The following is a 27,216-nucleotide window of genomic DNA, read 5'->3' as shown; positions in this document are numbered from 1 at the left end:
CTGAGGACAAAACCACGCACATCAATCTCAAATGGGTGCTTGACCAATACAGTAAATCCAAGTCATAACAAAAGTCAGCACTCCAAAAATATTAAAAATACTTTATAATTTAAAAAACTTTCGCATGGGGCGTGACCACAAGCTCTTCATCAGACGCCACAATCATTTTTAAGCACGCCACCTCGGTAATTGCAGACATTTCCTCTGTAATTCAAACTAAAAACACGCGAATACATGATTCAAGTTGTGCAAGATGTACAGTATGTGAGAAACTGTGTGACGTCACCCAGGAGAGTTGAGACTCAAGCAAGATGGCGGAAGACAGCGGACAGAGGAGTCGGCATTACTCAGCCAACAAACATAAAAGCGACAACTTTGACGAAGGTGATAACCTCGTTTTGATTAGTGTCTTATGTGAATGACCTTTTATATAAAGTACTCTTGATTTTCCTATGTTTGTTGGTGATTTTAATGACGGGTTAAAAGTTAAAGACGAGACTTTAACTTGTGTTTTATCCGGTCAACGTCAAAGTGTACCAGGTGTGCGTGAACTCGCTCCGGTAAACGGATCGCCGTGTGCACCCAGAGCTGAAACCAAGAACACGGCGAACATTTAACGTTAGCGAGTGTACGAGAACCCACGGGAGTGAGTCGGGTTATTTGTGACTCAAATCCTTCACGGTTGTATGCGTGATAAACACTGTCTCGAGGCACATTTACCCGTACAAAACCCGTGTTCTCGGTGAGTTCTCTGGTTATTTATATGTTTGCTATTATTAGATGGCTTACAACGTTGCAAACTTTGAAGCCAGCTTTTAACCTTCTTGCTGAACATTTGTGTCACAGTCGTAAAGTTGATGTTATACATTTGACATGGTCAGTATAGATGATTGCGAGTGAAAATATGTCCGACTCCGCCATAAATCCCAGTTTGTGTTTCAGTTTAGAGTCTGGCAGCTGCGGGCGGGCTGGTGCGCGCACACGCGATGCAACCGACACGCGGTCATGTTTCTCTCGCGCGCCACTCGAAACTTATTTATTGTGTTTGATTTGTTGTCAATTACACCACATTCGTTGTGTCTGTCACTTTATTTGTATTATGGGGTGTGTACTGGTTAAGGATTAGAGTGGTTTAGAGGGGTGCTCTTTATAAGCGTAGTTTCATCATTTTTACATATCATAATTTGCCATGTAAATGTGTTTGCAGGCAGGGCAAGGCTCTGTGTCCGGTCATTCAACCCTGTGCTGATGCTGAAGTGCACAGACCAAGATAAAAAACAAGTTTAAATACGTTTCTTTTTTATCTTTATAGACGTGTCAGCCCGTTTATGAACAGATAACACAAGCATTTGTTTTGTTGTGTTGGATAATAGCGCCGTCATGTTTATCTGACTGTCTTTATCTTACTGTATTTTATGTATCCAGGATCAACTTTATTAACCAAAATAAACGAAGTATTTGTAAAAGTAATTATATGCCTCTGAAAATACGTAAATTGTGCATTGATCTTGGTTGTATATTTTGAAAAAATAAAAATGTGTTGTACAAATTAACTGACATATGGAAATGAAGCCCAATACATATGAATGGCACAATTGTAGCCATCAGTCACAAAACTTGCCAGAGTGTCGTCTTCTCCAAAACTGTCAATATTTAGCCACGTTTTATTGTAAACGGCTTTGATGACATACTTAATGAAATATCAGACGCATGCTCTTAAAGCAGTTGAGAATAAACTGTCCCTTTTCCAGTGTCCTTGTTAGTGTTTGCTCACACGGTCTGCTTGACTCTGATCCAGCTCTGTTTGGTTGGCCATGTGCCTGAGGAGACTAGAGTGAAGGGGAGAGGGTGTTTGTTTTGTGTTGCGTGTGTCTTAACTCGAGCACAAAAATGACCAAATTTAGCCCCGTGGCCGAAGGGATCCGGGCTTATCGCGGCTCATGGATAAAGTGCATGGGGTTACAACAGAGACCCACACGCCTGGAATAGAAAGTGACTCCAGTAATGAGCTGCTTATGATGTGCTGAAATGCAAATCTGTAATGTTTGAAAACCAGTGTCGGACTATAGGGAGTTGTGTATCAATAGATGTTAAATAGGACATATACGATTTTTAAAATACTTCTAAATGGTTTCTAGTGGATTCTTTATGTCTAAATTACCCTAAATCCTTTGCGCAACAGTTTATAGGTAAACGTTATTATTTCGCTTATCTTAATTGTGCTGATTCAATGATTCAACCATTATATAATAATGCTTAAATGCAAACAATATGGCTTTTAAGTGTTAAGGTCTTATGTTGCCAAGATTGAGTTTTATGACATGATGGTCTGCCCTGACTCCCAACACTGCATACTGTCGTACTATATAGTCAGCTGCATGTGCACATAATCAGAAAAGTATAAACAGTCCCTGTTACAAGGCATAAATATACAAAATTCTGTTTTCCTGCAGAAATGACCAGTGTGGAGGGTGTTCCTGTGTGCAGCCCTGTTCAAGAGTTGAGCTTATTGGAAGAGGTCAGTCCTAACACTAATGGGCTGGCACCCTATGCTGTAGAGGAGGAGGAGCTGGAAGTTGAGGTGGACCCTGTCCAGGAGGGAGCTCGACCCATCCAGATCGTGCTCGCCAATGAGGACGATCATAAGTTTGAGTTAGATGAAGCCGCGCTGGAAAAAATTCTGATGCAGGAACATGTCAGGGATCTCAACGTGGTTGTGCTGTCTGTGGCCGGTGCGTTCCGAAAGGGCAAGTCCTTCCTGCTGGACTTCATGCTACGTTACATGCACATTCAGGTTAGGGCTGACCCACTCCTACATCTGTAGTTACTGTAACTAAAGGAATAATACGGTTTCGGCTTTCATTACATGAATACGTTATTTTTGTAGAACTTGATTGCTAAAAGTGGCATTTGTGAAAAAGTTTGTTGTTTTAGTTTTAGTTTGATTCCCTTATTGGGATGATATTTTTAACAAAATGTAAAAAAATAAGTTGAAGTTTGAAAAATAGGTACCTTTACAAAACAATTGTTTTATGTTACTTTTATGGAATTGACAGCTTTCAGAGTTTTTATTACACAGCTTTCTGGAATGCTTGATTTTGATTGGCAAGTTGTTACATTTGCAGGTTTGTTATCCTCAGACTACAACCTCCTAAAACTAATAATAAACAAATCATTTTGACAAATTAAATATAAATATGTCTTTTAATAACATATATAACATTATTTACAAATGTTTAAACCAAATTGGCTGTTCATAACATTTGAACTTCATTTCTTTTCTTAAAACCAAAAGTAAATGGCATTTCCTCGTGAAACGTCTGCATTCAGTAAAAATGAGCTAATATTTTTTTTTTATTCACATTTTATTTCCAGTTTTTTTCTCATGTGGCAAGAAGCCTTGTAATGAGCGGGATAATGTACAGACAGCCTGTTGTTATTGTGAAATAAGCCCCGTCACACAAAAAGGGACATTTTATATGAGCTACCCCCATGCAATAAAATCAGATCAAGGCATCTGAGAGCGTTTACATGCACAAAATAAATGGATATCTATCAGAAATTAGCTTTAAAAAGAAACGTGTTTTCATGTGTTTAAATGCATATCAATAAACCGGATACGCAGAAAACTGCGTTTACATGTACGTTTGAGACCCGCTGGGTTTCTCACGTGCAGTGACGTCATGTTCAATAGTCTGTTTAGTAATTAAAAATGCAGTGGGAAATCGGTCAATAGCTGTATTTTTATAGCTCTTCTCATGTTTGTAGTACCTGCATATGCAACAATAGTTCTTAATTTTAACATAAATTGCGTGACTTTATGCGTTATTTTCCTTTTCCTTCCGTTTGGGACTTTTACTATTGCGCTGTCAGATATGTGCACATAAACAAAACTGAGAGAAAACCAGTAAAGGCGTTTATATGCTGCACGAAATCGATGTAATGGGCAAAAAACTACCTCTGCTGGGCGGGTTTTGCTTACGCTGTTTATGAGCGTTCCCAGATAAAAGACAAACGTTTTACACATTTACATGACCTACTTGTTATCAGATTATTAAGCATAATCGGAGTAAGACTGTGCATGTAAACGCACTCAGTCTTTGAATGATTATTCTTTAGAGCAAGTTTCTGATGATTCTTATCATTGGCATGTCTTAACTTGAGTTCTGTTCCTGCACAATTAAAAACAGTTGTGTCGCAAGCATAACTGGATGCATTTTTGTTGATGCTGTCAGTTCAAGGGATTAACAAAAACTGACTGTATACGCCTGTGTGTCTTTTTGTCTTCTAGTCATCTGAGTCATGGATGGGAGGTGATGATGCGCCATTGACAGGTTTCTCCTGGAGGGGAGGATGCGAGAGAGAGACCACAGGAATCCAGGCCTGGAGTGAAGTGTTTGTTGTAGAGAAGCCAGACGGAACTAAGGTGAATGGGCGTTCACTTGGATATACAACATAATATGTTGATAGTCTGATAAGACTAACCTTGGTATGGCTCCTTTAGGTGGCTGTGTTGTTGGTGGACACTCAGGGAGCGTTTGACAGTCATTCCACTATCAGAGACTGTGCTACTGTCTTTGCCCTAAGCACCATGACCAGCTCTGTGCAGGTATGAATATGAATAATGGCCAGGAGAACGGGTGTGGTTAAAGGAACAAAAATGAAAATTCTGTAATCATCTACTCACCCTCAAGTTGTTCCGAACCTGTGTAAATTCCTTTGTTCTGATAAACATAGAGAAAAATATTTGGAAGAATGCTTGTAACCATACAGTTCTAGGCCACCGTTGAGTACCATAGAGAAATTTATTTATAAATGTTGTTGTTCTCTTAAGCACAAAAGAAGATATTTTGAACTCGGAAAGCAACGTCTTCTGGGGCACCTTTGACCTTTTAGTTATTTCCTACCATGGTAGTCAATGGTGGCTAAGAACTGTCTAGAAATACAAATGTATGTCTTTTTTCTTTCAGGTTTATAATCTTTCGCAAAATATCCAAGAAGATGATTTACAGCATCTCCAGGTATTAACTTTCATAGTTTATGTTGTTAGTTAAGTTTGTGACGGTAACATTAGGTGTTATTTATAGCTTTTCACAGAATATGGCCGACTTGCAATGGAGGAGATCTATGAGAAACCTTTTCAGGTAAAAATTGATTATTTTTATACTAGCAATCACAATATCTCAACTGTCCTTCTGAAACCTTGTATGTCCATATTTCATTTTTTTTTTTTTCAATAAATCATTCCTATTAGTCACTCTTTATGTTTGTCACTGGGTTTTGCAAATACCTAATCAACTAAAAGGATTTAAAAGGATTTAATCATTTTAAGAGTACCGTTCTTTTTTTTCGTTTCCTGAAAAACAGTGAATTTAGACATTCAAGATTTTAGAAGAACGGCGACAATATATAATAATATTTTTTTAGAATCTAAATTTCCCACCATGTACTTTATTATGTAGTTTGTGTAAAGGCTTTTGTGCACTATTAAACATCATATTTGCAATCCAATTACCAAATCTACTGTGTTCGATGTATAATATTTGTTATTCTCTGAAAAACTGTTCATGCATTAATTGTAACAGGATTTTTTTGCATTCCCGTATTCAATTCAATGTTCATTTTCGCTGTGCATAGTTTTGTGCCATAAAATTTCTGTTTTTGTTTTGTAAATTTCGTCTTACTCTTCTCTGTCTTACAGAAACTGTTATTTCTAATCAGAGACTGGTGCTTCCCTTACGAGTTTAATTATGGGCTGGATGGAGGAAATCGCTTCCTGGAGCGGAGATTACAGGCGAGTTCACAACAGTTGAACACATAATTCACACTCGTTCAACATACTAAAGCAGTTTTATTTGCGCTCTGTAGGTGAAACAAAATCAACACGAAGAGCTGCAGAACGTTAGGAAGCACATCCACGCTTGTTTCTCCAGCGTCGACTGCTTCCTACTGCCACATCCGGGTCTGAAGGTGGCCACCAACCCTTACTTTGATGGAAGACTGAGAGGTCAGTACATGTTCTTTCTGTATAGCAGACTGATGCACAGATCTAACCTGCGGGCTCATTGTAAACTATATGTTTGCAGATATTGATGATCAGTTTAAAAAGGAGCTGCAGGATCTAGTGCCCTTATTGTTGGCACCAGAGAACCTGGTGGAGAAAGAGATCAGCGGAGCCAAAGTCACATGCAGAGACCTGCTGGAATATTTTAAGGTCAGGTTGCTTAACTATAATACTTGATTTAAAACGTGGTGCTCATGGAGTGTGTTGTGTCTGGATTTCTCCATTAGTCTTAAAGGGTTTGTGAGGTAGGTGATGCAATTTTTATTGCACTCTTGACATTGATAAAAACAGTAATAAAAGCTTGACCTTGCTATTGACCAATGTCTAATTATTTAATGATAACAATAACAATAAACTATTTGAAGAGTTTGGTTCCAAATTAATATAACTCTAGTTTTTTATGTTATCATGTTTTTCTTGTGCTTTCTTGTGTTAGTTAGCTGCATTTTTTTGTGTTATCATGGCTTAAATCAAAACAAACCAACTGCAGTTTGATTGATATTTATTGGAATGCACAATACACAATCATGATTTTTGATAAATTTCAGTTATCTTATTTTGAAACCAAACATTTCATTTTTATGTTAATTTTACATCTTGTTTAAATCATTTTCCCTTTTCTTTATGAAGATCAGTAATATATATTTTTTCGTCATTTTGTAGGCATACATTAAAATCTATCAAGGGGAGGAGCTTCCACATCCTAAATCTATGCTGCAGGTATGGTTTCCATCAATAGTCATGCCGCCTACATGAAATCTCTTAAATGCTCATTGTTTCTCTGCTAACCAGGCAACTGCTGAAGCGAATAACCTCACAGCTGTCGCTGGAGCAAAAGACACCTATAGCAGAACCATGGAGAAGGTAACTTGAGTCTTCTATAGAATAAGGATCTACATTTTTAAGTGAATCGTTGATGGAGTGGGACCTCAGTTGCCTTTAAATATAGCAGAACCCTGACGCAAGCTGAGTTAGCCTATATAACTGAAAATGACTCCATGCCGTTGTACCAAAATAGTCTGGCCTACATAACTGAAAGTAAAGAGTGTCACGGATATGGTTTAATTCAATTAGTAAAACACACATCTGATGGGTATTTTCATTCTGGGTGTTCTTCTGTCACAGTTATGTGGAGGGGACAAAGCCTACATCGCCCCCATCGACCTCCAACGCTATCATGAGGAGCTCAAGGATACCTCTGTCAAGCAGTTCAGCGCGGTGAAGAAAATGGGCGGTGTGGAGTACAGTCAGCGCTACCAGGAGCAGCTAGAGACAGAGCTGGATGAGGTGTACACGAATTTCGTCAAGCACAACGAAAGCAAGAACATTTTCTATGCAGCCAGAACTCCAGCCACACTGTTTGCCGTCATGTTTGTCACCTACATAGTCTCCACTGTAACGGGCTTCATTGGCCTGTCAGCCATCGCTGCTCTGTCCAATCTGGTGATGGGGGTGTCGCTGCTGTCGTTGTGCACCTGGGCGTATGTCAGATACTCGGGAGAGTATAGAGAAGTAGGCGTTGCTATAGACCTGACAGCAGAGGCTCTGTGGGAACAGGTCAGTTTTGTTTACTTGATGCAGTTTCATGTGACCCTGCCTTCACTTATCTTGAAAATCAGTGAACCGTACTGTACAAATCTAGTCCCACAAATCTCATTAAGCAAATGCTTCTGCAGTTTAAAAATAACCTCTCAGTCTCCTTTTAATATTCGTATTTTGTTGTGATATTTTTCCTAGTAAGTTTCTATTATGGAAGGTATGAGTAAAAGGGATTACACAATAAATGATTTTTTTGAATTACTATTAAATGTGAACAGGAAGCACCTCTATAGGAAACTGTCTAGATCTTAATGTTGTTCTCTATATTTTGTCTAGGTTCTGAAGCCCCTTACTGAACCATACATGCAAGAAAACGTCCGACAGACTGTAGTAAACTCTATAAGAGCCACACTAACAGATCAGTTGACACAGACAACTAAGCTGAAGGTCAACTGACAGTTTGCTGTGCCGTTTCTGCCCATTGTGTGAAAATCAGTGCTTTTCTCATCTGTTAGTTTCCTTTGATGTTATGTAGACTCTAACCAAAGTTTACAGCATAATTTACCCTGACCAATAATACACATACACATGAACAACCCAAAACAACAGCATTTAGCATTCGTTCTGGCTGTAGGATAATCAGGTTAACATACAGGATGATCTTCTCTGGGGTTGAGGCTTTATTCAGGAAAGTGCTACAAAGTCTATTTGAACACTTCATCGGTAATCCCTTGCAGGGTTAAAGTTACCACTTCGAAAGTGGATAAAAGCTTATTTCCATCTTGCAGATCTGCCTTCTAGCACAAACAGTTATTTAATGTGAATCTGCGTTTCCACGATTTCTTGCAACATGTTTTTTAGAGCCATTCAGGAATGCTGAAGCCGTAAATCCATCCGTAAGTCCCCTTAACCCGCCCCCTCTCTGTACAGTGTTGTTTTAGATTGTATCCTAGCTTTATGCATGTAAATGAGTGTACAAATATCATCTGTTAATATGTAGATCATGGGGGTTTGAGACTGTGATGTTCTATTTGCCTTTATTTGTGAAAAGTTAAGCACTTCATTGTGCTATTTTGTGATAAGTGGAAGTGCTGATGTTATCACTTGATTTGTCTTTTAAGGTAATGACCTGTAATTTATTTTTTAAACGATTAAAATATTTAAAATGTTTCTGACTCGTCTTAGTAATAGTAAGTCTTAGTAGTAGTAGTGCTAAAGAGTGTATTTTTTATAGGACCTGAATTTTATTCCTGTTTTAACTGCGCTTTTATGCAACTTGGAGGTTGCATGTGTGCAACAAATCGGCTATCAGAACTCTAAAATATGTACTTTTCAAGTATCTCGTTGCTTCAAGATCATATATTTATTCTATGATTGAGGTCATTGGCACTGTGACACCCCTCTAATCTCAGTTGGTGTTTACAAGTCTGAATTGAGCTTTGCCAGTGTAATAATGGACGCTTTTGTTCAGGAAAGTCTTACGTTACAGCCATTCAAGCGGAACTGGTTCGATTCAAACTCATTTTTACAACGTCTCTTGAAGTGCTTTGGGTTGCCAGTGTTGGTGCTGTTACTATGGTGACACATTTTAAAGCTTTGAAACAATAGGATTTGTGTTGCACATTAGGCTTGAATTGCAGTATGTTCGGACAGTGGGAATTGGTGCAACTAAGGTAAGATCTCCATTCTAAAGTCTTAATGTTCTTAAAACTCTTTTGAATTTCTACATTTGATTTGTTGGCACAGCTATAAACCACTTCAGTGTTGGAAACTATTAATATAGTACAAGCAAGCAATGTCTTCAACGGTAATTTGCTCCCCATTGTCTGTATTTAGTGCTGTGTGTTCCTTTTGTTAAACTATGAACGTATTTTGCAGTTTCAGTATAAACAACTGTCCAAACAAGATTTTGTGTCCTTAATCTTTTGTACTCTGAAGACATTGTTTACGTGCGAGTAATAATGGACCAAGGTGTCAAACAGACTAGACGATCTGTACACAAGTGCAAACCTGACAGCGTTCAAACCCAGCAGGACTCAGAAAGACCCATTTCTGATAAATTGGACACCCATCAACCGGAAGCCATCAACTGTGAAATGCAATCCACTGACAGCGATATACTTTTAAGTCAGTCGAAGAAAGGACAAGAATTTAATTGTGCCAAAATGCAGCAGGCTAGTGTGGAAAGTCTTGATGGATTCATCAAAGTGCGTCAGAGTTTGCTTCAAAATGCAGCTGGGACTATTGATGAGCAGGCGATGGAATCGTTGCACAGAATTCTGTCTGCAGATCTACTCACTAAAGAAGCAATGAGCATCCATGGACCAAAATTTGAAAGAAATCCAGATCAGCAAAAACTTTTCCAATCTAAATCCTTACGCATGCCATTCAGTTACATGATTCGGTCGAATTCAACGAGAGAATGTTCCTCCAAGCCTTCCAGGTCATTTTGAAAGACATAGCCAAGTGTCGGGAAAGAAGCCGAATTGACAAAGGTTCATCATCTTTCAAGGGCAAACAGCCTGATTTCTTTGAAGTTGTGAAGGAACAACTGCAACAGAAGGACTTGGAAAACCAACATCTCATCCATTTATTGCTGGTCAAGCAAGAGGAAATCAAAGATATGATGGAGATATGCAAGCAAAAGGAGAAGGAAACCCTCCTTACGGCTGAAAAGTTGAAATGTGAGGAACAGAAGTACACCAAGATCACTGCTAAGTTTGAGCATACCTGTGAAGACATGAGGAAAAAACTCTCTGAAGCCAAAAGCGACAACAGAAAGTTCACCAAACAGCTCAAAGCACTACTGGAGAAATACGAGCGACTCAAAATACGTTCAAACGCTGTGAAGGACCAACTCAACGTGGAGCTCGAGGAGAAAAGGTGTTCACAAAAATCATTGAAGGGATTACAGCAAGCAACTCAAGCGTTGTTAACCAAGGGGAAACATCTTGAGGAGCAGAGAGATGCAGTGGCAAAAGATCTGGGTTTGTGTAAAGAGACACTGCAGATGATGGATGAAGAACACAAGAGAAACCTCTCCATCAATCGGAGACTTGAGGAGGAGCTATCGGCCTTGAGAACCGAATCAACAAACCTCAGAGATCACCTGTGTAAAACTCAAGAGAAGAACAAAGAACTTATTGTACTGGCTCGCTCCAAAGAGGCCGACAAAGAGAAGAACGTAAAGGAATCTCGCGTTGTTATTGAAAAATTGAACGCTGAGTTAAAGAAGTGCCAGACAGAAAAAGACCAAGTGCATCAGCAGGTGGAAGCCATAAAACAAGAATCGAACTTGATCCATAACAAACAGAGAGTGGAGATGCTTCAACTTGAGGAGCAGCAGAAAGCCCGTCAGCAGCAGTCGGACAGTTTGAGAAGACAATGTGAGTCCTTGATGGAGATGGTCAATAAACTCAAGACGGAGAAGCAGATCCTCGCGGACAAACTGGAGACCGTTTATCAAGAAAAAACTGAGACGCAGATGGCGAGTATGAAGGAGGGAGAAAGAATGTTGGAGGCCATTCGCCTGCTGGAGGGTGAGAGGAAGGTGCTGTTTGCAGAGATGGAGGATTTGAGGAATGACTATGTGGGCATCAGTGACAGAATCGCACAGAAGATAGGCAACATGGGTGCAGCTGACCCTCCATTGACGATCACAGACATCACTTCAAATCAACAGAGAAATACACGAAAGAAGTGTCCAACTGATGATGGTATGATTACCTTTTTAAATACTTGTAACAGTAGGGTCTATGCTGTAAAAATAATACGTTACATTGAACTGACATCTATTTGTATTTAACTTCAGTTGATTCAAAACTTAAGTTGAATCAAATTGGCTCTGAGTCAAGTGAACTTGAATTATATTGAACTGACTTTAAAAAATACAACTAGATTTGTGAATTCAATTGTTTTAAAAACTTATGTTAAATCAAATTAGCTTTGGAAGTTAAGAGCTGCCTTAAAAATGTTTGTTGATTTGTTTGCAGTGTAGTGTAAATGCTTCACTATTTCCATTACAAATTATATATGTTAAATGAACAGAATATCTCAAATAACTTTCCAAAATCCTTACATTTGTTTGTTTGTAACGTGGCGTCAGTATTCCTTTGGTTTAAGATTTTTATCTTATAATGGTAATATTTGGAATTGCAATTAAAAAAGTTTTTTTTTCTGCCCCACAGTGATACAGATCATAAGAAGAAAGATGGAAGAGGAGAAAACCCATCAGTCATGAGCTTCTCACCACAAAAGCCATTTGTTTTACTTTTATCATATTATACATGAAGCAGAAGTGTTACGTACTTTATCAATGTAGCTAATAAACTACAGGTTTAACATGCTGTTGGTATTCCCACAATTATTGTAACACTGACCGCTCTCAGGAAATTCTGTTTGTAGTAATGCTCTTATAAAGGAACTGTATGTGGCAGTGAATAACACGACCAATAAAAAACGGCTCCAATAGCATAGCAGCGAAACTCTCCCTACAATTTAAATTTTGTTTAATTAGAAATTAAGAATGTGCATTGCCAGCTCATAAAGTCGTAGATTCAGTGACTGCATGTTAACATATTGAACAATAGGCATGATTTAAACATATTAGCTGAATAAGTTCTCTATAATTAAATGTAGCAGGTAAAAAACAAATGTTACGGGTACAAGTCATATTATCCTTGCACATTTTGTATGTCTTTGGGAACCATTGCTTTAGTATGCATGTACATGAAATGTTAAAGTGACTTTACCCAAGACTGTTCAGTGGCTGTCTAGTGTAGGGCTGAGAATATCTGAATTAGTCACCACATTCCTAGCATAGACACAATTCCATGAAAACACATAGAAAATATTTATTTTGAAGACAAGTGAAACTGAAGAAAAAAAAAAGTAAATTCTACAGTATTTCAGAATTTCAAAGTGCTTTAACGGAGCATATCTCTCTAGACGTTTCTATTCAGTCAACTAGATGTTAAATGCAACAGTATTTACTTTACTGCTATCACCACACAACATCACATCTGGAAAAAACATGTTTTAAACATACTTAATGGTTTAGAACTACATGGATGGACTGAATAAACTCAGCAGTGATCAACATAAAAATGTAAAACAGTAGAAAGAATCACTCTTTCTATAAAACCAGCAGGTAACGCTTAGTGCACGTAGACGATGATCGACCAGTTCAGGACAAACTAATGTCTTCATTATCTTTGGACTCGATAACCTTAAACACACCATCCTTCGCCTGTTTTCCATGCTTCTTGGCTTGATCTGAAACATGAGATTAGATTCACATTAGGCTGGCATTGCAACATAAATATTTCGTAACTTGAAATTCAATATTATTTGCTTACATGACACAGAGAAAGACATTCATATTACAAATATGAAAGACATTTACCCATTAAATCGCTGCGGTCCAGTAAGAATTCCAGATCTGCGTCAGCGATGACCTTTCCTTTAGTGCCTTTCACTGCCCTACAACACAACACACAGTCATGTCAGAAGTGTATCGAATGAAGCAACTTACAGTACATTTGGCAATCCTCTGCCTGAAGCAAAAGTTCACCCAAACATGTAACTGCTATTATCACTGGCCCACATGTCTTTCAAAACCACTGAAAGTTACTAAGCGTTTCAGGTCTGGATCAACATAAGGGCAAGTAAATGATTGCATGATTTTTGGGGGTAAGCTTTTTCTCTAATATATTATAACTGTCTACCTTTCGTAGTCTCTGGATTTCAGCAGGTCTACCAGCTCATTTACATCCATGCAGCTTTTTGTCTGTTTGAGTTCTGCTTTTGAGCCTTTAAATTTATCTAAATGTCAAACATAAGAAACAAATGACATCAACAGAGTAAAAAACATTGATAGTATCTCATAGAATAACCAGTGTAAAATAAGCAAACTCTACCAAAAGATTTGTATGAGTACTTGCGGTGTCATTGCTTACTTTTGTGAATAACCAGCTTCTCCAGCTTTCTCTTGGCAGATGCTCTCTCGAGGATCTTCTCATCAATGGTGTTCGCTGTTACGAGGCGATACACTATGACGGGTTTTGTTTGCCCAATACGATGACACCGATCTTGGGCTTGCAAATCTGCCTGAGGATTCTGAAAACGTAATTCATAACACACTGATCATCAGCAACAGCTCCTTATTCATTAACGAAAGAGCCAAGCAAACTGATGTGAGACATTAATCCGTACCCAATCACTGTCAAATATGATGACCGTGTCTGCAGCTGTCAGGTTGATCCCAAGACCGCCGGCTCGAGTGCTCAGGAGAAAGATGAACACCTCTGGATCATTGGAGAACTTCTTCATCTGCATCAATAACACTTTTATTAATAGGCTCAAAATGACCAAAGCGATTTAAATAACAACGTATTAAAACACGCCGCTTACGTTCTCATCTCGATCTGCATAGCTCATGCTCCCATCTAGGCGACTGTATTCATAACCCCGCAGGTGACAGTAATCCATCAGCACATCTAATATGGATGTCATCTGGCTAAACATCAGCACCTGCACACAACAAAGATTTCAATGCTTTATAATTCTGTACAAAGTGAAAAGGAAGAATGTTAAGTGTTTTTTAATTCTGTTCACCTGATGTCAGTGTTTACATTTTTTAAGAATGTATATGAAAATACATTTTGTTGATTTAAACCTTAGTCATAGTGTTAAGGAAACTCAACAGCCAAAAGATACATTCTTGAAAATCATTGTGACATTCTCAATGTTGCTTGATGTTATCTCACCAACCCAATGTTTATAGATGTGATGTACACAAACAGATATCACACAACACGCTTTGATAAAACAGGCAATGAAATTTGTGCACAGCTGGCTCAAACACATTGGAGTTTGATAGATTCGCTGATACAGCAGTTAATCATTACATCAACGAGGAGAGAATGTGAACTTTACCTTATGTCCTCTTTTCTTTAGTTCAGGAAGCATTCGGTCCAAGACCAGAAACTTTCCAGACGTTTCGACCAGTTGCTCATCGATCTGTATAAATTACATTATTATTATATTATAAATCAAAGTGCATACAAAGTAAGATCATTGGACTCTAAAGCTAAATGTTCACCTGCATATAAATTACCTTAAAGTTTCCTGTGGCGGGGTCCAGAGGATACTCAATCAGGTATGCGTGGTTACAACATCTTTTCAGCAGCATCAGTACGTTCTGAAGTTTTAGGTTGATTTGAGCATCAACAGGCATATAAACATCCATCACTAGGCCAGAGCTAAGAGCAAGCACATGTGAAATGAAAATTGGGTTCATGCCATCAATACAGACACTAAAGATGACACACACACACACCTTTCCTGACTTTCCATCTCCTTCTGAACCCTTTCCATGTATTTTTCGAAGTCTGTGGCAGAGTCTGTGTCCTCCTCCGAATAGTCCACAGGCCTCCTGGTCCTGCGCTTTGGCCGGCCGCTTGACGTCAGCTGCACAGGCCTTGAATCATTCTTTAGCAGATATTTTAAGGCGGTTATTAACAATTCACATCAAAAACACTCATAACAGGAACTACACCTAATTTTTATATAATTACACTACTCCGTATAATCACAGCGCTCTCATAACTTCAATGATGATGCAGAAGTGACAGTTTTAGAATCGGATTCAATCTTCACCTTCTCCTGTCCCAGTAGCTTTGTTATGGTCTTGTTGACAATAGCCCTGTACAACTCTTCTTGTTTGCTGGTGAGAGGAGCATACACAATAATCTCTTTCTTCGGTGGAACCTCCAACGTGACATCTGACTTCAGTCTTCTCAGAAGGAAGGGAGTGAGGATCTGGAAAAGGCCATCAAACAAACAAAAAGATGTAAATGTGAACTGAACGATTTAGCGCTGAATGAGAAGACTGGTAAAGGCCACGTTTAAAAGGTAGTGCCTTATGCCAAAGGGCGCTTAGGACTATATACAACTTCTACTTTTCAAGGTAATGATACCTGATGCAGCATATGAAGGACGTTTTTCTCCCGCTCAGTGGCCAAAATGTTTTCTGCATCCGATGTGATGGTGCTGAAGTCGAACCATGACTCAAAACTGAGTGAAACATCACAAACCCACAGCGTAAAGTTAAAAACAACTCACAAAAAGGAAACTGAGAGACCAGTAAGATGGTATACTGGACACCTCAAGTACCATCCTGAATGTGACTTCTTACCTCTTCAGGTCATCAAAAACATCCGGAAGAAGGAAGTTGAGTAGAGACCACAGCTCTGATAGGTTGTTCTGCAGGGGGGTTCCTGTCAGGAGCAGTTTATTATCTGTCGGTAACATCTTCAGCTCTTTTACTAGCCGACAGTTCAGATTCTTGATCCTGTGCCCCTCATCCACAATCAAATAGTTCCAGTGTAACCGCTGAGAAAACAAGAATGAGTTTCACTCGTGAAAACATCTGCAAGATAACATCGGGGACTCAAAGTAATGTCTTAAAGCATTAAGCGGTAAGGCCTGCTGAGGAAGAACAACAACTGGAGAGGCTGTTTACCTGAAGAAATTTCCTATCCATCATAGCGATTTCAAAGGAGGTCACAATAACAGGACACATCTTTAGGGGACCTTGGCGTTGACGCATTTGTTTTACAACTTTCATCCTCTCAGGCTGAGGGCCGTGATACAACAGGACAGACACCTTAAACACAAATACTAGTCATTCTCATGTCAAAACATCATGTCTCTTGCTGCAATTAGGATGAAAGGTATTTTCCCGCCCAAATACGTCTATAAGTACACACCTCTGGTGTGAAGCGCTTGAATTCACTGATCCAGTTTGGAAGAGTCGACAAAGGCGCCACGACCAAGAAGGGCCCGAGAACCTTTTTCTCCACCATCATTGCAATGTGTGCAATGCATTGGATTGTTTTTCCAAGACCCATCTCATCAGCGAGAATACCGTTGATACCATTCTCCCACAGCATCTATAAAACCAAAAAGAGCTTATAACAGTTACACATCAACATCTATTAAGACTTAAGTAATATGACATTGCTTTCAATTTACTTTAGACGTTTACAAAACACATTTACATACAGACTCACTAAAGGCTCATTTACACTGATCCAAACAAAAAGATTGTTGATGTTTGTAGTAAAAGTTCACAATTGTTGATCTCGTTTGTGTATATATGTTCATGCGCCAAATCTGACAGGGAAATAATTCAAGTAACGGCTGCCATCTGCTGGCCAAGTGCTAATAAGACACTCACCCTAAGCCATTCAATGCCCTCAACTTGGTACCATCTCATCACCCCACCAGTAAAGAGTTCAGGTTGTTGTGCAGGAACGGGCTGACCGTTGACTTTTCTTTCGGATCCAGCATCTGCTTGCTGCTTTCCCGCAAAGCCTCAGACAGTCGCCCTTTAATGTCAGAGTTCGTGTCGCTCAGCTTCTCTATATCCTCAGCTTCCAGTTTAACAGATACATTAGCATCCTTCAGATAGACAGAATACAAAACATTCCGATTATGTAGTTTTAATAAAAACTTTTTCAAAACCTTATCATCTGAAGAATGAAAAAACTTACGGCTTCCAGTTTAGGTTTTTTAGCCTTGGAGAGAATTTCCTTCAAACAGAGAGAGAAAAAAAACACATCAGTAACAACACACTGTAATTTATGGTGTAGATTTAAAACAAACATAAAACTGAACGCTCACCTCTTTGGACATAACATCTGCAATTTTGTAATCCTCTTCTCTCTCCCGCTTCTTTCTCTCAACTTAACACACGATAAAGGATTAGAAAAGCGTTGCATTGCAAAGTAAATATGATATATAATAACAAATACCCAATGTGGGATTACGTTACAAAGCAATTTGTAAAACCAACCTTTGGCAGTCTTTTTATTGGTGCCCTATAAAAATGTACATGTAAGTCAAGAATTAGTTAACGGTGTAAATTAAAATCTTTACTTTTTCATGCGAACAGTCTCAGAAGATTACCTTTTCACTTTGACTGGCAGCTTTCTTCTTAAGCCTCTCTTTTTTTATTTTTTCCTGCATTTAAGAAACATAAGATGTTGTTTGATGACTCAACAAACTAAAACACAAGGGAGTTTCATTATGTGTACACTACTGATGGCAATACTTGAGCTTTGCATTATTTCTGGTCAGTCTGAACATAGGATTTCTAAGATTTGAATTCTTCAAAAACTGACACACAAACTTTAATCTCACTACAGGGAGTGGGCGGGCTCTATGAAACAACCGTTCTCAATTGGTTGTTTAACATGAGTGCCCGCAAACATCTGCACAACTCAGGCTGGTTACAATTCATTTCAGATGAAAACACTCTCGAAAGATTAACATCAGGAAATCATAAACCCTGCAGCGCGACAGCTCTTTCCTGTCCCTTGAACAAAACACGGGTACCTCTTGCTGCTGTTGTTCCATTTTGGTTAGCAGAAACTTTGAGTAAATGTTGCTTTTCTCCAAAAGATGCTGAAGTCTTTTGAAGCGCATCTCTTGGGAATCTTTCTGCCATGACTGTCTAGCCTGTTAACATAACGTGCAGCATACATTTATAACAATACTGAGATTTAGAAAACTAGGCAAGATATAAAATGTTTAAAATGTACGACCTCCTCCATCATTTCCTTTTCTTTCTTCCCGCCCTCCTCCATGAGGTGTTTCTCCTCTTCCTCCATCTCTTTGGTAATGATCATCTCTCCGTCATGGCATTTTTCTGGAACGGCAGATTGTATATAAAGCACGTGATGCTTCAACTTGCTGATACAAGTCTACCTTCATCTCTTCAATTTTCTATGAAGTGTTTCGCCTACCTGTCGTGGGCTCCTCCACTGAAGTACCCTCGGGCTCTTCGGATTCATTGGGTTTGGGACAATGAGGCGAAACACTGCGTTTCTCTTCTTTGACAATACTGTTACAATGTAACGCAATGAGTTAATACAAGCACGACTCTTCCGAAAACTCAGGTAATAAATATGCGTAACTTACCCGCTCATTTCAGCCGCTTTCTGTGTTAACGCGCTGCTAAAAAGTTACCTTATGTCTGCAGTGTAACGTTAGGTCTTGCAAAGTGCAACTAATGACCAAGTAAGCTAGCATATACCAAAACCTTACACAACAAAAATGACGTACAGGTTTTGAAACCGCTGAATAAAATGCGACGTTACACAACTATGCACATAAACTTAAACAAAAAAAGAAACGTTTTAAAGCGAATGTAGGAGTTACACAACACAGCGTGGCGAGCGTAACGTAAGATCTCTGTGTAGTGGAGAAGGGAGACGTTTCGCGCCACTTCGGACGAAACCAACACAAATCGCATTTGGAGGGGTGCATTGCAATAATCCTTGTTGTTTAATTATTTATTTTCTGTATAAAATTATGCATTTGCGTTAATGAAGATTACATATTTGTGTATAGTTTGTTATTAATTATAAAAATATGTTTATAATATAGTTCTACACGAGTAAAACGTAAGAAATGTATTAATAGCAACCCCTTGGACGGCAGCCTATATGCAAAAAGCCTAGTTAATATTTCCCGCGAAATTGAAGTGCAGGTCATTCAGTGCAAAAATGGGGTGTGCGTGGTGACTTAAAATTAGCATAATCAGTCAATCGGCTTTATCTGTAATTTACTGTATTAAATTAAACAAACGTATGTAACGTCACTGGATTTGTAAAAAATAGTTTATTGTGCAAATAAGTAAAATGGACTATGGAGCATTGGGTACTCAGATGTGTGCACATCATTTTTATCATGATGTGGTTTCAATTGGTTTGTAATAATCCGGCCTTTCTACAACAGCCTCCTTATTTATTTTACAATATTCTAAATATTTAATATAGAGCTACATAACTTAGTAGCCTGAATCTGAAGAAACAAGTCTTCAAGTATTTCAGTAATACGAAACTAATGTTATATTCTTATATCCCCACAGAAAACGATTTAAATGTGCACTAATTTTGGGGTGACCTGTGGACATGCCAACACTAAGCATCGGCGTCTTCTGTATGCTATGCCTGAGTAAACCACGAGATGTCAGTATCGAGGTACTATTGTGTTTTTTCCACGAGTTCAAACTAGGTGAGCCTACTTAACCTGCATAAAGTGGACGGCAGAGAAAGCCTCTTTTCTGTAATTAATACTTGTAAAAATGCATGAATAAACACATAATATTTTTTATATAATGTAGGCTTTGAGTATACACCAGGATTTTTATGGTCACACAAAAAACAGACACATTTAAACAGATTTCAGAATCATTAAAAATGTCATAAAGAAACTATCTAGAAATAATCAATTGTCAAATAAACAAAATAACATTCTATGTACATTTATTATTAAATAGGCTGTTCTCTCTATACTTTCATTCTGAAGACTATAGATTTGAAGAAAAAAAATATTTTAAAACGAATCCAAGTTAACATTTATTCAAACTGTCTTTAAAATCTTAGTAATGCACGATCGGTTACCATAATTGAATTTTGCTGAAAAACATGTCAACTCATGCTTTATGGCCTTTAATTTGATTTTGAGCACGCTCAGCTCTGAGCATAAGCCAACAGTAGTGAAACAAAGGTGGCTCTGAAATTCTTCACGCTTGATAAGAGCAGATCCATTTACAAAACAGCTCTCCGTCAAAGGACAGGTCTCCCTTCTGCACACTGTCCCCGAGAGCTCTTATCTTCTCTTTGAGAGAGTATGTGCTCTCTTCAGGGACTGCACTGTGAGACTTCAGCCGTCCTTCCTTTATTTCATCTTGAAAAATGACTGCCGCAGACACCACTTGAGCCTGAGGCCAAACCTGCCCGTACTATACCCGAAATTCAATATCTTCATCACAATGGAACCAAATATGTCCTGGAAGGTCTTCATTCAGTCAGATTATCAAAAAATGTGTTCATTTAAAAGCACAGGTGTTTAACATTAAAGGTCCAGTGTGTCAGTTTTTTTGACAGACATGCAATATAATATACATAATGTGTTCAGAGGTGTATAAAGACCTTATATAGTGACGCGTTAGGTTTTTAATATCTCAGAATGAGCTATTCTATCTACATACACTTCGGGTCACCTTACAAGGAATTCACCATGTTTCTACAGTAGCCCTACAAGGACAAACTGCTCTACAGAAGACGTTTCATAAATACTTTAACTCCTTTACCAAAGAAGTGAAAATGTGACTTCTTAGTTCTGTTTCAGCCACCCTAGTGCTTCAAAAGGGGTGGAGTGAGCCGCTGGTTGCAATTCACAACCTCACCACTAGATGCATTAAATTTCATACCCTGGACCTTTAATGGTTAGAAACTTTTAACTGAACAAAAAACACTAATCTGTGGTCTCGTTATGCAGTTATAAAACAGCACAGTTTATAGTAAGATGTGGAATCTTTATATGGTTTTGTTCCATAAATAAGAAAATAAACATACAAATATGACATAAAAGGCTTCTATAAAGCTATTTTGCTACACAACCCTGAAATAAAGCAAAACTTAGTATGTAGTATGGCTTTGATTTTCTTCACCTTAGGAAATCATTGACTCAAATATGCAGGAGGAGCTATAACCAGACAATGGGGTGCACGAGGTGACTTTCGGCTATGAATTCCTTTAGAATAATAACACATATCGGGTGAAAATCCCTTCTGGTGCTCTTGCATGTGCTGGGTGCGTTAAGTTAGTTAGTGGGGGATACGTCCGGGTTATCAGGAAGGTTATCATAGACAGCTGGCTAAATGTAAACATATGGAAACAACCTATTAACACATTTCCCTTATTGGAGCATTCTGCCTGTTATTTTAGAGTTTAAAGAGTGCCATTCATTTGACTCCTCTCTCATTTGTAATTATGACCTCTAAACTTATCTACGGGACAGTCTTGAAGACTTTTTGATTGAAGAAAAAAAGTTAAAGTTTTATTGTCTTAACTGTATTTTGTATATGTTGCGTTTAGTACTGTTTGAAGATGTATTCGCGGCGTCAGCAAACAGTTAACTCTGTCGAGCGTCACCATTGTCCCCTGACCTTGTTCTTCATCTTGAGGCAACAATCCATACAGAAGCTCACAAGTGGAAACTCGTCTGTCTCTGTTGCAAACACTTCAAAGTTTTCTGTACTAATCATAAATCATCCTGGCCAGCGTTATTGTCCTCTCACCCAGGATAAATATAGGTTTATTCGCTGCTTTAAAGATCAAATGACAAAATGAAGGATTCATTCTTGAGGAGGTACAAACATCACACAGGTGTGATGAAGTCATGATGTGAACGTGCTTGGACAACAACAGGGGGATTTCAGTATACAAGAGATATTTATCCTACTAAAACTGGCTGGCAAAAAACTTTTTCTGTCATCTGCTGTTTTATACCAACTCACTGATGAATGCAGATGTTTGTAATTTAGTTTTTTGTTTACCACATTTTAATCACAGAACAACATCACTTTTGTATATTTTTTGTGGACACAGTGCATTTTTTATAGTGCATATTTTAGGGCGGTTATCCATTTGCTTTATAGTATATTGTGGCAGGTTTGATGGCATGTAGTTTTCATTTGTACTTTTTTCTTCGTTTAATTGTATTATTATTACGGTAGATCTTGATGCTCAAAAATGGTTTAATGACATATATATGCATTAACATTCAGTGTAAAAAAACTGATTTACAGATTTTCCTGTAGTAATAAAATATTGTTAAAAGCGTCACATTACAGAAAGGCTGCAAATTTACAAGAAAAACATGTTTTGCTGTTTTTCTTTCCAGTGCTTCAGGGTTTCAGTCAACATTTTAGCCTTATATGTTTTTATCCATTCAACACCATCAGAAAAGCAGCTGGTCAAGTTAATAAAAGTGCTTGGTTCTGCTTAAAATAACACAAAGAATAGTTTAATAACTAAGGTCATGGATAACAGAGCGGGTGCCACCCCCCACCCAAGTCTGACCCAGATTCTTCCATGCAAACAGTGCTTTGCAGTAAAGTCAACACCTTTTAAATCCAGGAAAAGCCAAATGTAATCATGTCAGATTTGGGACGGAGGAAATGCTGATAGGTCACGTGTTCTCAGTGGAAAAACATCAAAACAAGAAACTGATTAGTCATGTGGCAAGTTTGCTGGAGGTAAATTACCCCTAATTTAGTTATTCTTGGTTTGGTCAACATCCCCTTCTCTTTTATATCAAGCTCATGTCTCCTAAAACTAGGCTGACCGTTGGATACAACAAATGTTTCAACCCTACAAAATATATAAATAAATAATAAAGAACGAAAAACGAAAAGAAAAGAAAACAACAACACATCCTCTTCGACTCGATGGCCGGTTGGCAGATGTTGGAAAAATCCACTAGGAAATGATGTCTGCTTTTCATTTGATGTCTTTGTTGTGTGGGCCAGTTTGCGGAAATGAGATTAGGGTAAACGTTTGGGGAGTTAAGGGAAAATTGTGTTTGGGGTGTGACGGGGGGTCCGTCCGGCTTCACAGCTGTAAAAGCTGAAAATACACTGTTGTCATCAAGGACATTTTTGAATTAAAATGAGGCGACAGAATATCAAACACAATGAGTACAGGGTGCCATGGGGCTTGGTGGCTGGAGGTTGCAGGAATCGCTTTAGATTTTTATCAATACGCCAGGGGATACCAAAAAGCGAACCATCTGATATGAGGGCTAGAAAAATAGGAAACGTGTAATGCAAAATAGTAAATTCGGACATCTGAACCATGCAGATATGGCCGTATTATCAGCAAAAGTATTCATTCAACAGATCTTTGGACTATTGGAGACCCATATGGTTCTGCTTACAGTGAATCTGTATTATTTAATAAATATGCCAAGATATACAACTCTCAAATCATTTAAAAACATCTTTGCTTGTTTTGCTCCATGAGATGTTAAATTCTCAAAAGAACGATGGAACTTTTATACGTTAAACTATATTCTAGTTCCCACAAGATGATAGAGATTTAGAGAGAGATTCGAGATAATATAAGACCACAACAATTTAATTAAACTGTAAGTAAAAGATTATGTACAGAGGACAGTAGATCCGGAAGATCGGTAGTTGACACGTCAAGAAGTAACTTGTATGTTCAAACCTTGTATCTTCATATTTTGTTCTTTGTATTTTTTGGCTCAATAATTATTATTAGTCACTCTTTATGTTTACCACAGGGTTTTGTAAATATCTAACCAATGAAAATAAATTAAAAAGTGCTTGATAACTTTGACAACACAGTATTTAGTCATTTAAAACAAGTGTTTTTAATTTGTCGAAAACCTGGGAATTTGGACGTAATATGTTTCGGAAGGACATCAACGATATTTAATAGTCTTGTGGTTCTCAGTAGTGTTCTCATAAATTACATACATAACATGGAATATATGTTTCATCTCAACAACATAAGCAAATGTTACTGCGCATGCGCAATTTTATGACCCCAGCTGAACTTCCGGCACACATTCAGAAACAATAAAGTGCCGGTAGATCCTTTCTGATAATAATCAAAAGAAACTGAAATAAACTTGCCTCTCCAATATTTGACAATGTTATAACAAGCTCATCCGCTCGATGTCAATAGACCATATAGTTTGTTTAAATGTGAACGAACAACAGGACCCATTCGGCAAATTGTTTATTTCATAAAATGAACATACAACAAATTTCAACGAATCGTTTATTCATTATTTATTTTATTATACACTAGCCAAACACAAACCGGAAGTTAACTGGGGGTCAGGTGCCCGCGTCCGATGAAACGTTCTACAGCTTTTAGTATCAAATTTATTAGTATCAAAGCAGTTTTACAGTACATGTAATCAGACTGTTGAAGGTATGAATAATCTCACAATTCCGTAAATTTACTCACTGACAACGGACATCAATATCATCTCATTTGACTCCCTTTAAAAAAATATATAATCAAGGTTGAAAACATTGGAAACACCTTTATCATTCCGTATAACATAATAATAATATTAATAATATCTCACTGCCCCTGATCTGAAACTGATTAACCTCTGCCCACATCTGCAAAAAGTCAAGAGAGAATTGCGTTTCGTGTATCGTATCGAGTATCGTGTAAGCGTATATGTTGACATTCTTTTGCTATACAGTATTGCGAGTAACACTGAAAAGCAGTTTATGACCTTTCGAGAAATACCTTTAGTTAAAAATTTAAAATGGTGACTTAAGATGGGATAACAAATACAGTCCGATTATTGAGGCCTAACAGTATTTCTGGGTTAGAGGGAGCCCACCTGCACGTTCTCTGGTTTCCATTAGGAAAAATATCCATTAGATAAAAAACTGCAAATAGATGATGTAATAAGGTCAAGAGCCTGTTGAAACATTCCACTTAAATGTCTTATTTCTCTAAAGACAGGCACACTCCCATACCCCCATAAACCTTTGTAAACTACGTGAAACACCCATGAAGGTCCCAAGCAGCGCAATATCTCCCAAACAAGGCTTTTCAAAGTCAGAGTAATATAATAATTCTAAATGCACAGCATCAAATCTAAAGAGATAGAGGCCGTCTGAATCCAAGACCAACAAGACACTCTAAAGATCACATGGAAGGTTCCCAAGTAAACACACAATCATCCAACTTTCTCGTATCATTACACATCCTATCTCACCCTGTGTGTGTGATTCCCTAGAAACTCATCTGACTTGTGATGTTCCCATGCACGACATCCCCATGTGGAGCACTGTTATTGACAAAGTCAATGTTCTGTTATATATCAGCCAAAACACATCGATGACCACCCAGCAGTCCATGCAACCACCAAGGACAAGTGAGACTTTATTCAAGCTGATTTCTAGTCAAACAAAGGGAATATGATTCTTTTATTAGAGTTATTATAGTTGTTTAGGATATTTGTTGGGTCAGGACTACAAGAAACGTCAACAAAAGTGAATTTGAGTTTGATGGTTGAATCACAAAGATTTTATGTGAGCTGGTGGCAACTATGCAGTCATCAGACATTACAAACCCAAGGAACTCGTGTGGCTTTTCATGATCTTCATTTGGTTTACAATGGGACAGTGTAAGTAGACCTCACTATTGTCCAGGCATGTTTGAGGTAATTACTCGTGAACGCTTCATCTTCTAGCCCAGGGCGAGATCCATACCCACACCATCAACCCCTAGTGCAACGTCTACACCTGTTTTTTACCCAAACAACACAAAGAGCAGGAATGGCATCAGATGTCAGCATTGTGTCAAAAACAAAGCTATTTCACAGATATATTTAGGCTGAAATAAACTTTAAATCTGGTTAACGTGGCAAACTGCTGTGGTGTTTTTCCCAGAACAATGGAACGCTTCATTTAGCACTGCAAAACTCGCTTTCACTCCCACATCTGAACTATGAGAAAGACTGTCATTTTGGCCAAGAAAGCTAGACTTAGTGGGTGCGTATGAATTCCATCTTTTTACACTGTACTGTAATATTGGTGTTATATAAACTTTTGATTCATATAGTTAATGTGTAATGTCAATTGAACAAAATTGATCTTGAAGTTAAATTATAAATTGATAAGATCAATGTACAACAAACCGCGTAATGTGTAATAAATCTTCCAAAGATGAATTTCTTGATGGATTAGATTAGATTAGATTCAACTTTATTGTCATTACATTTAAGATGGATAGAAAACATTTGAAATATTCCTACATCATTTTAACACTGACCCAACAAACAGATTTAACACGCTAATCCAACAAAATCAAACAACCACTGGAATTCGGTGTTTGTTAGGACAGTGTGAACCACCCATAAGTCCAGGATTTCTGAGAGTTTTATTTCTTAAATTTTCAGCTATGAAGAAACCAGTTAGAGAAAAACAAAGCCAACTTGGTCACAAAAGACGGACGACCATTTTTTTATTCAATGATTGAAGTTTAAAAGCATAGAAGCCATAAAAAATCGAGTTAGTTGTTTTAAAAGGAACCTTGGTTATAGAGAGGTGTATGGCTTACTATATTAACAATGGCATTTACATTATAAATGTGAAATTTTAACAAACTGTAACTGTCACAGTAATCATAAACTCGGAGGCTGCCAATTTTTTGCATCAAAATCCATGATGTCGTATGGTTGCAACCTAAACCCCTTATCTTAACGTTACAGCAAAGCACACACGCTTTCCATATATAAAGTTAAATATGAGATGTCAAACATAAGATCAGATATAGAAATACACGGGACAGTAGGTGGCGGTATGTCCTCTTGACAAAAATAAATGGTGTATATATTAAATTCGCAATGATTTTTTATTAATATGTATGTTTGTATTGTTTCTGACCAACAATATTAAAATGTATGAAAATACACCAAATTTCATATTTATTTTCTTTCGTTATTATTTTATTATTATTTATATATATATTCTTATCCTACAGCACCTTATATTTACTGAAGAACTGATTAGAGTGTCATCGTTCTGTTGTACGTGCACCCATTTTTCATCATCGAAGAAGAACATGGGGCCTCCTTAGGTTAAAATGAGTATTACATTTACATTTTTTTTAAAGAAATGAAAATATTTTATGTGTTTCTAGCAACAAATGCTAAGGGTATAGCAACATATTTAGCCATACATCTCTCTATAGCCT

General features: G+C 37.9%; 3 protein-coding genes across 3 annotated transcripts; 2 read left to right on the top strand and 1 right to left on the bottom strand.

Moving 5' to 3' along the window:
- The first annotated feature begins 233 nt into the window (after window positions 1-233).
- atl2 (atlastin GTPase 2) lies at window positions 234-8,773 on the top strand. The gene is made up of 13 exons (XM_056760884.1): window positions 234-384; window positions 2,454-2,794; window positions 4,292-4,426; window positions 4,505-4,609; window positions 4,971-5,021; window positions 5,088-5,144; window positions 5,702-5,794; window positions 5,869-6,007; window positions 6,087-6,214; window positions 6,728-6,784; window positions 6,857-6,928; window positions 7,190-7,621; window positions 7,940-8,773. The coding sequence occupies exons 1-13, from the start codon at window positions 312-314 to the stop codon at window positions 8,057-8,059; spliced, it is 1,803 nt and encodes a 600-aa protein (XP_056616862.1). The 5' UTR covers window positions 234-311; the 3' UTR covers window positions 8,060-8,773.
- Window positions 8,774-8,921: 148 nt separating this feature from the next.
- Window positions 8,922-11,949, top strand: si:ch211-250c4.5 (myosin heavy chain, embryonic smooth muscle isoform). Its single transcript, XM_056760885.1, has 2 exons — window positions 8,922-11,319; window positions 11,791-11,949. Exons 1-2 carry the CDS (start codon window positions 10,026-10,028, stop codon window positions 11,841-11,843), a joined length of 1,347 nt encoding a protein of 448 aa, XP_056616863.1. The 5' UTR covers window positions 8,922-10,025; the 3' UTR covers window positions 11,844-11,949.
- Window positions 11,950-12,436: 487 nt separating this feature from the next.
- hells (helicase, lymphoid specific) lies at window positions 12,437-18,870 on the bottom strand. Its single transcript, XM_056760670.1, is given in 24 exon segments — window positions 12,437-12,877; window positions 13,008-13,084; window positions 13,330-13,426; window positions 13,561-13,720; window positions 13,817-13,933; window positions 14,015-14,134; window positions 14,540-14,623; window positions 14,721-14,865; window positions 14,943-15,094; window positions 15,263-15,424; window positions 15,583-15,679; window positions 15,801-15,997; window positions 16,128-16,271; window positions 16,375-16,557; window positions 16,845-16,945; window positions 16,948-17,068; window positions 17,161-17,199; window positions 17,291-17,352; window positions 17,463-17,487; window positions 17,576-17,629; window positions 18,005-18,127; window positions 18,214-18,317; window positions 18,415-18,512; window positions 18,590-18,870. Coding segments are annotated over 24 exon segments (2,559 nt in total). The 5' UTR covers window positions 18,598-18,870; the 3' UTR covers window positions 12,437-12,788.
- Window positions 18,871-27,216: the final 8,346 nt, after the last annotated feature.

The sequence above is a fragment of the Triplophysa dalaica genome, chromosome 11 (genome assembly GCF_015846415.1).
Source record: "Triplophysa dalaica isolate WHDGS20190420 chromosome 11, ASM1584641v1, whole genome shotgun sequence".
Lineage (NCBI taxonomy): Eukaryota > Metazoa > Chordata > Actinopteri > Cypriniformes > Nemacheilidae > Triplophysa > Triplophysa dalaica.
The sequence above is the reverse complement of the archived record's forward strand: the minus strand, read 5'-3'. Positions and strand labels throughout refer to the sequence as shown.

Excerpts from the sequence above, each read along its gene's own strand:
- atl2 (XM_056760884.1), top strand. The coding sequence starts at position 312 with ATGGCGGAAGACAGCGGACAGAGGAGTCGGCATTACTCAGCCAACAAA. Across the intron at positions 5,145-5,701 it reads TCTATGAGAAACCTTTTCAG|AAACTGTTATTTCTAATCAG; the intron begins GTAAAAATTGAT and ends TCTGTCTTACAG. Across the intron at positions 7,622-7,939 it reads CAGAGGCTCTGTGGGAACAG|GTTCTGAAGCCCCTTACTGA; the intron begins GTCAGTTTTGTT and ends TATTTTGTCTAG.
- si:ch211-250c4.5 (XM_056760885.1), top strand. The coding sequence starts at position 10,026 with ATGTTCCTCCAAGCCTTCCAGGTCATTTTGAAAGACATAGCCAAGTGT. Across the intron at positions 11,320-11,790 it reads GAAGTGTCCAACTGATGATG|TGATACAGATCATAAGAAGA; the intron begins GTATGATTACCT and ends TCTGCCCCACAG.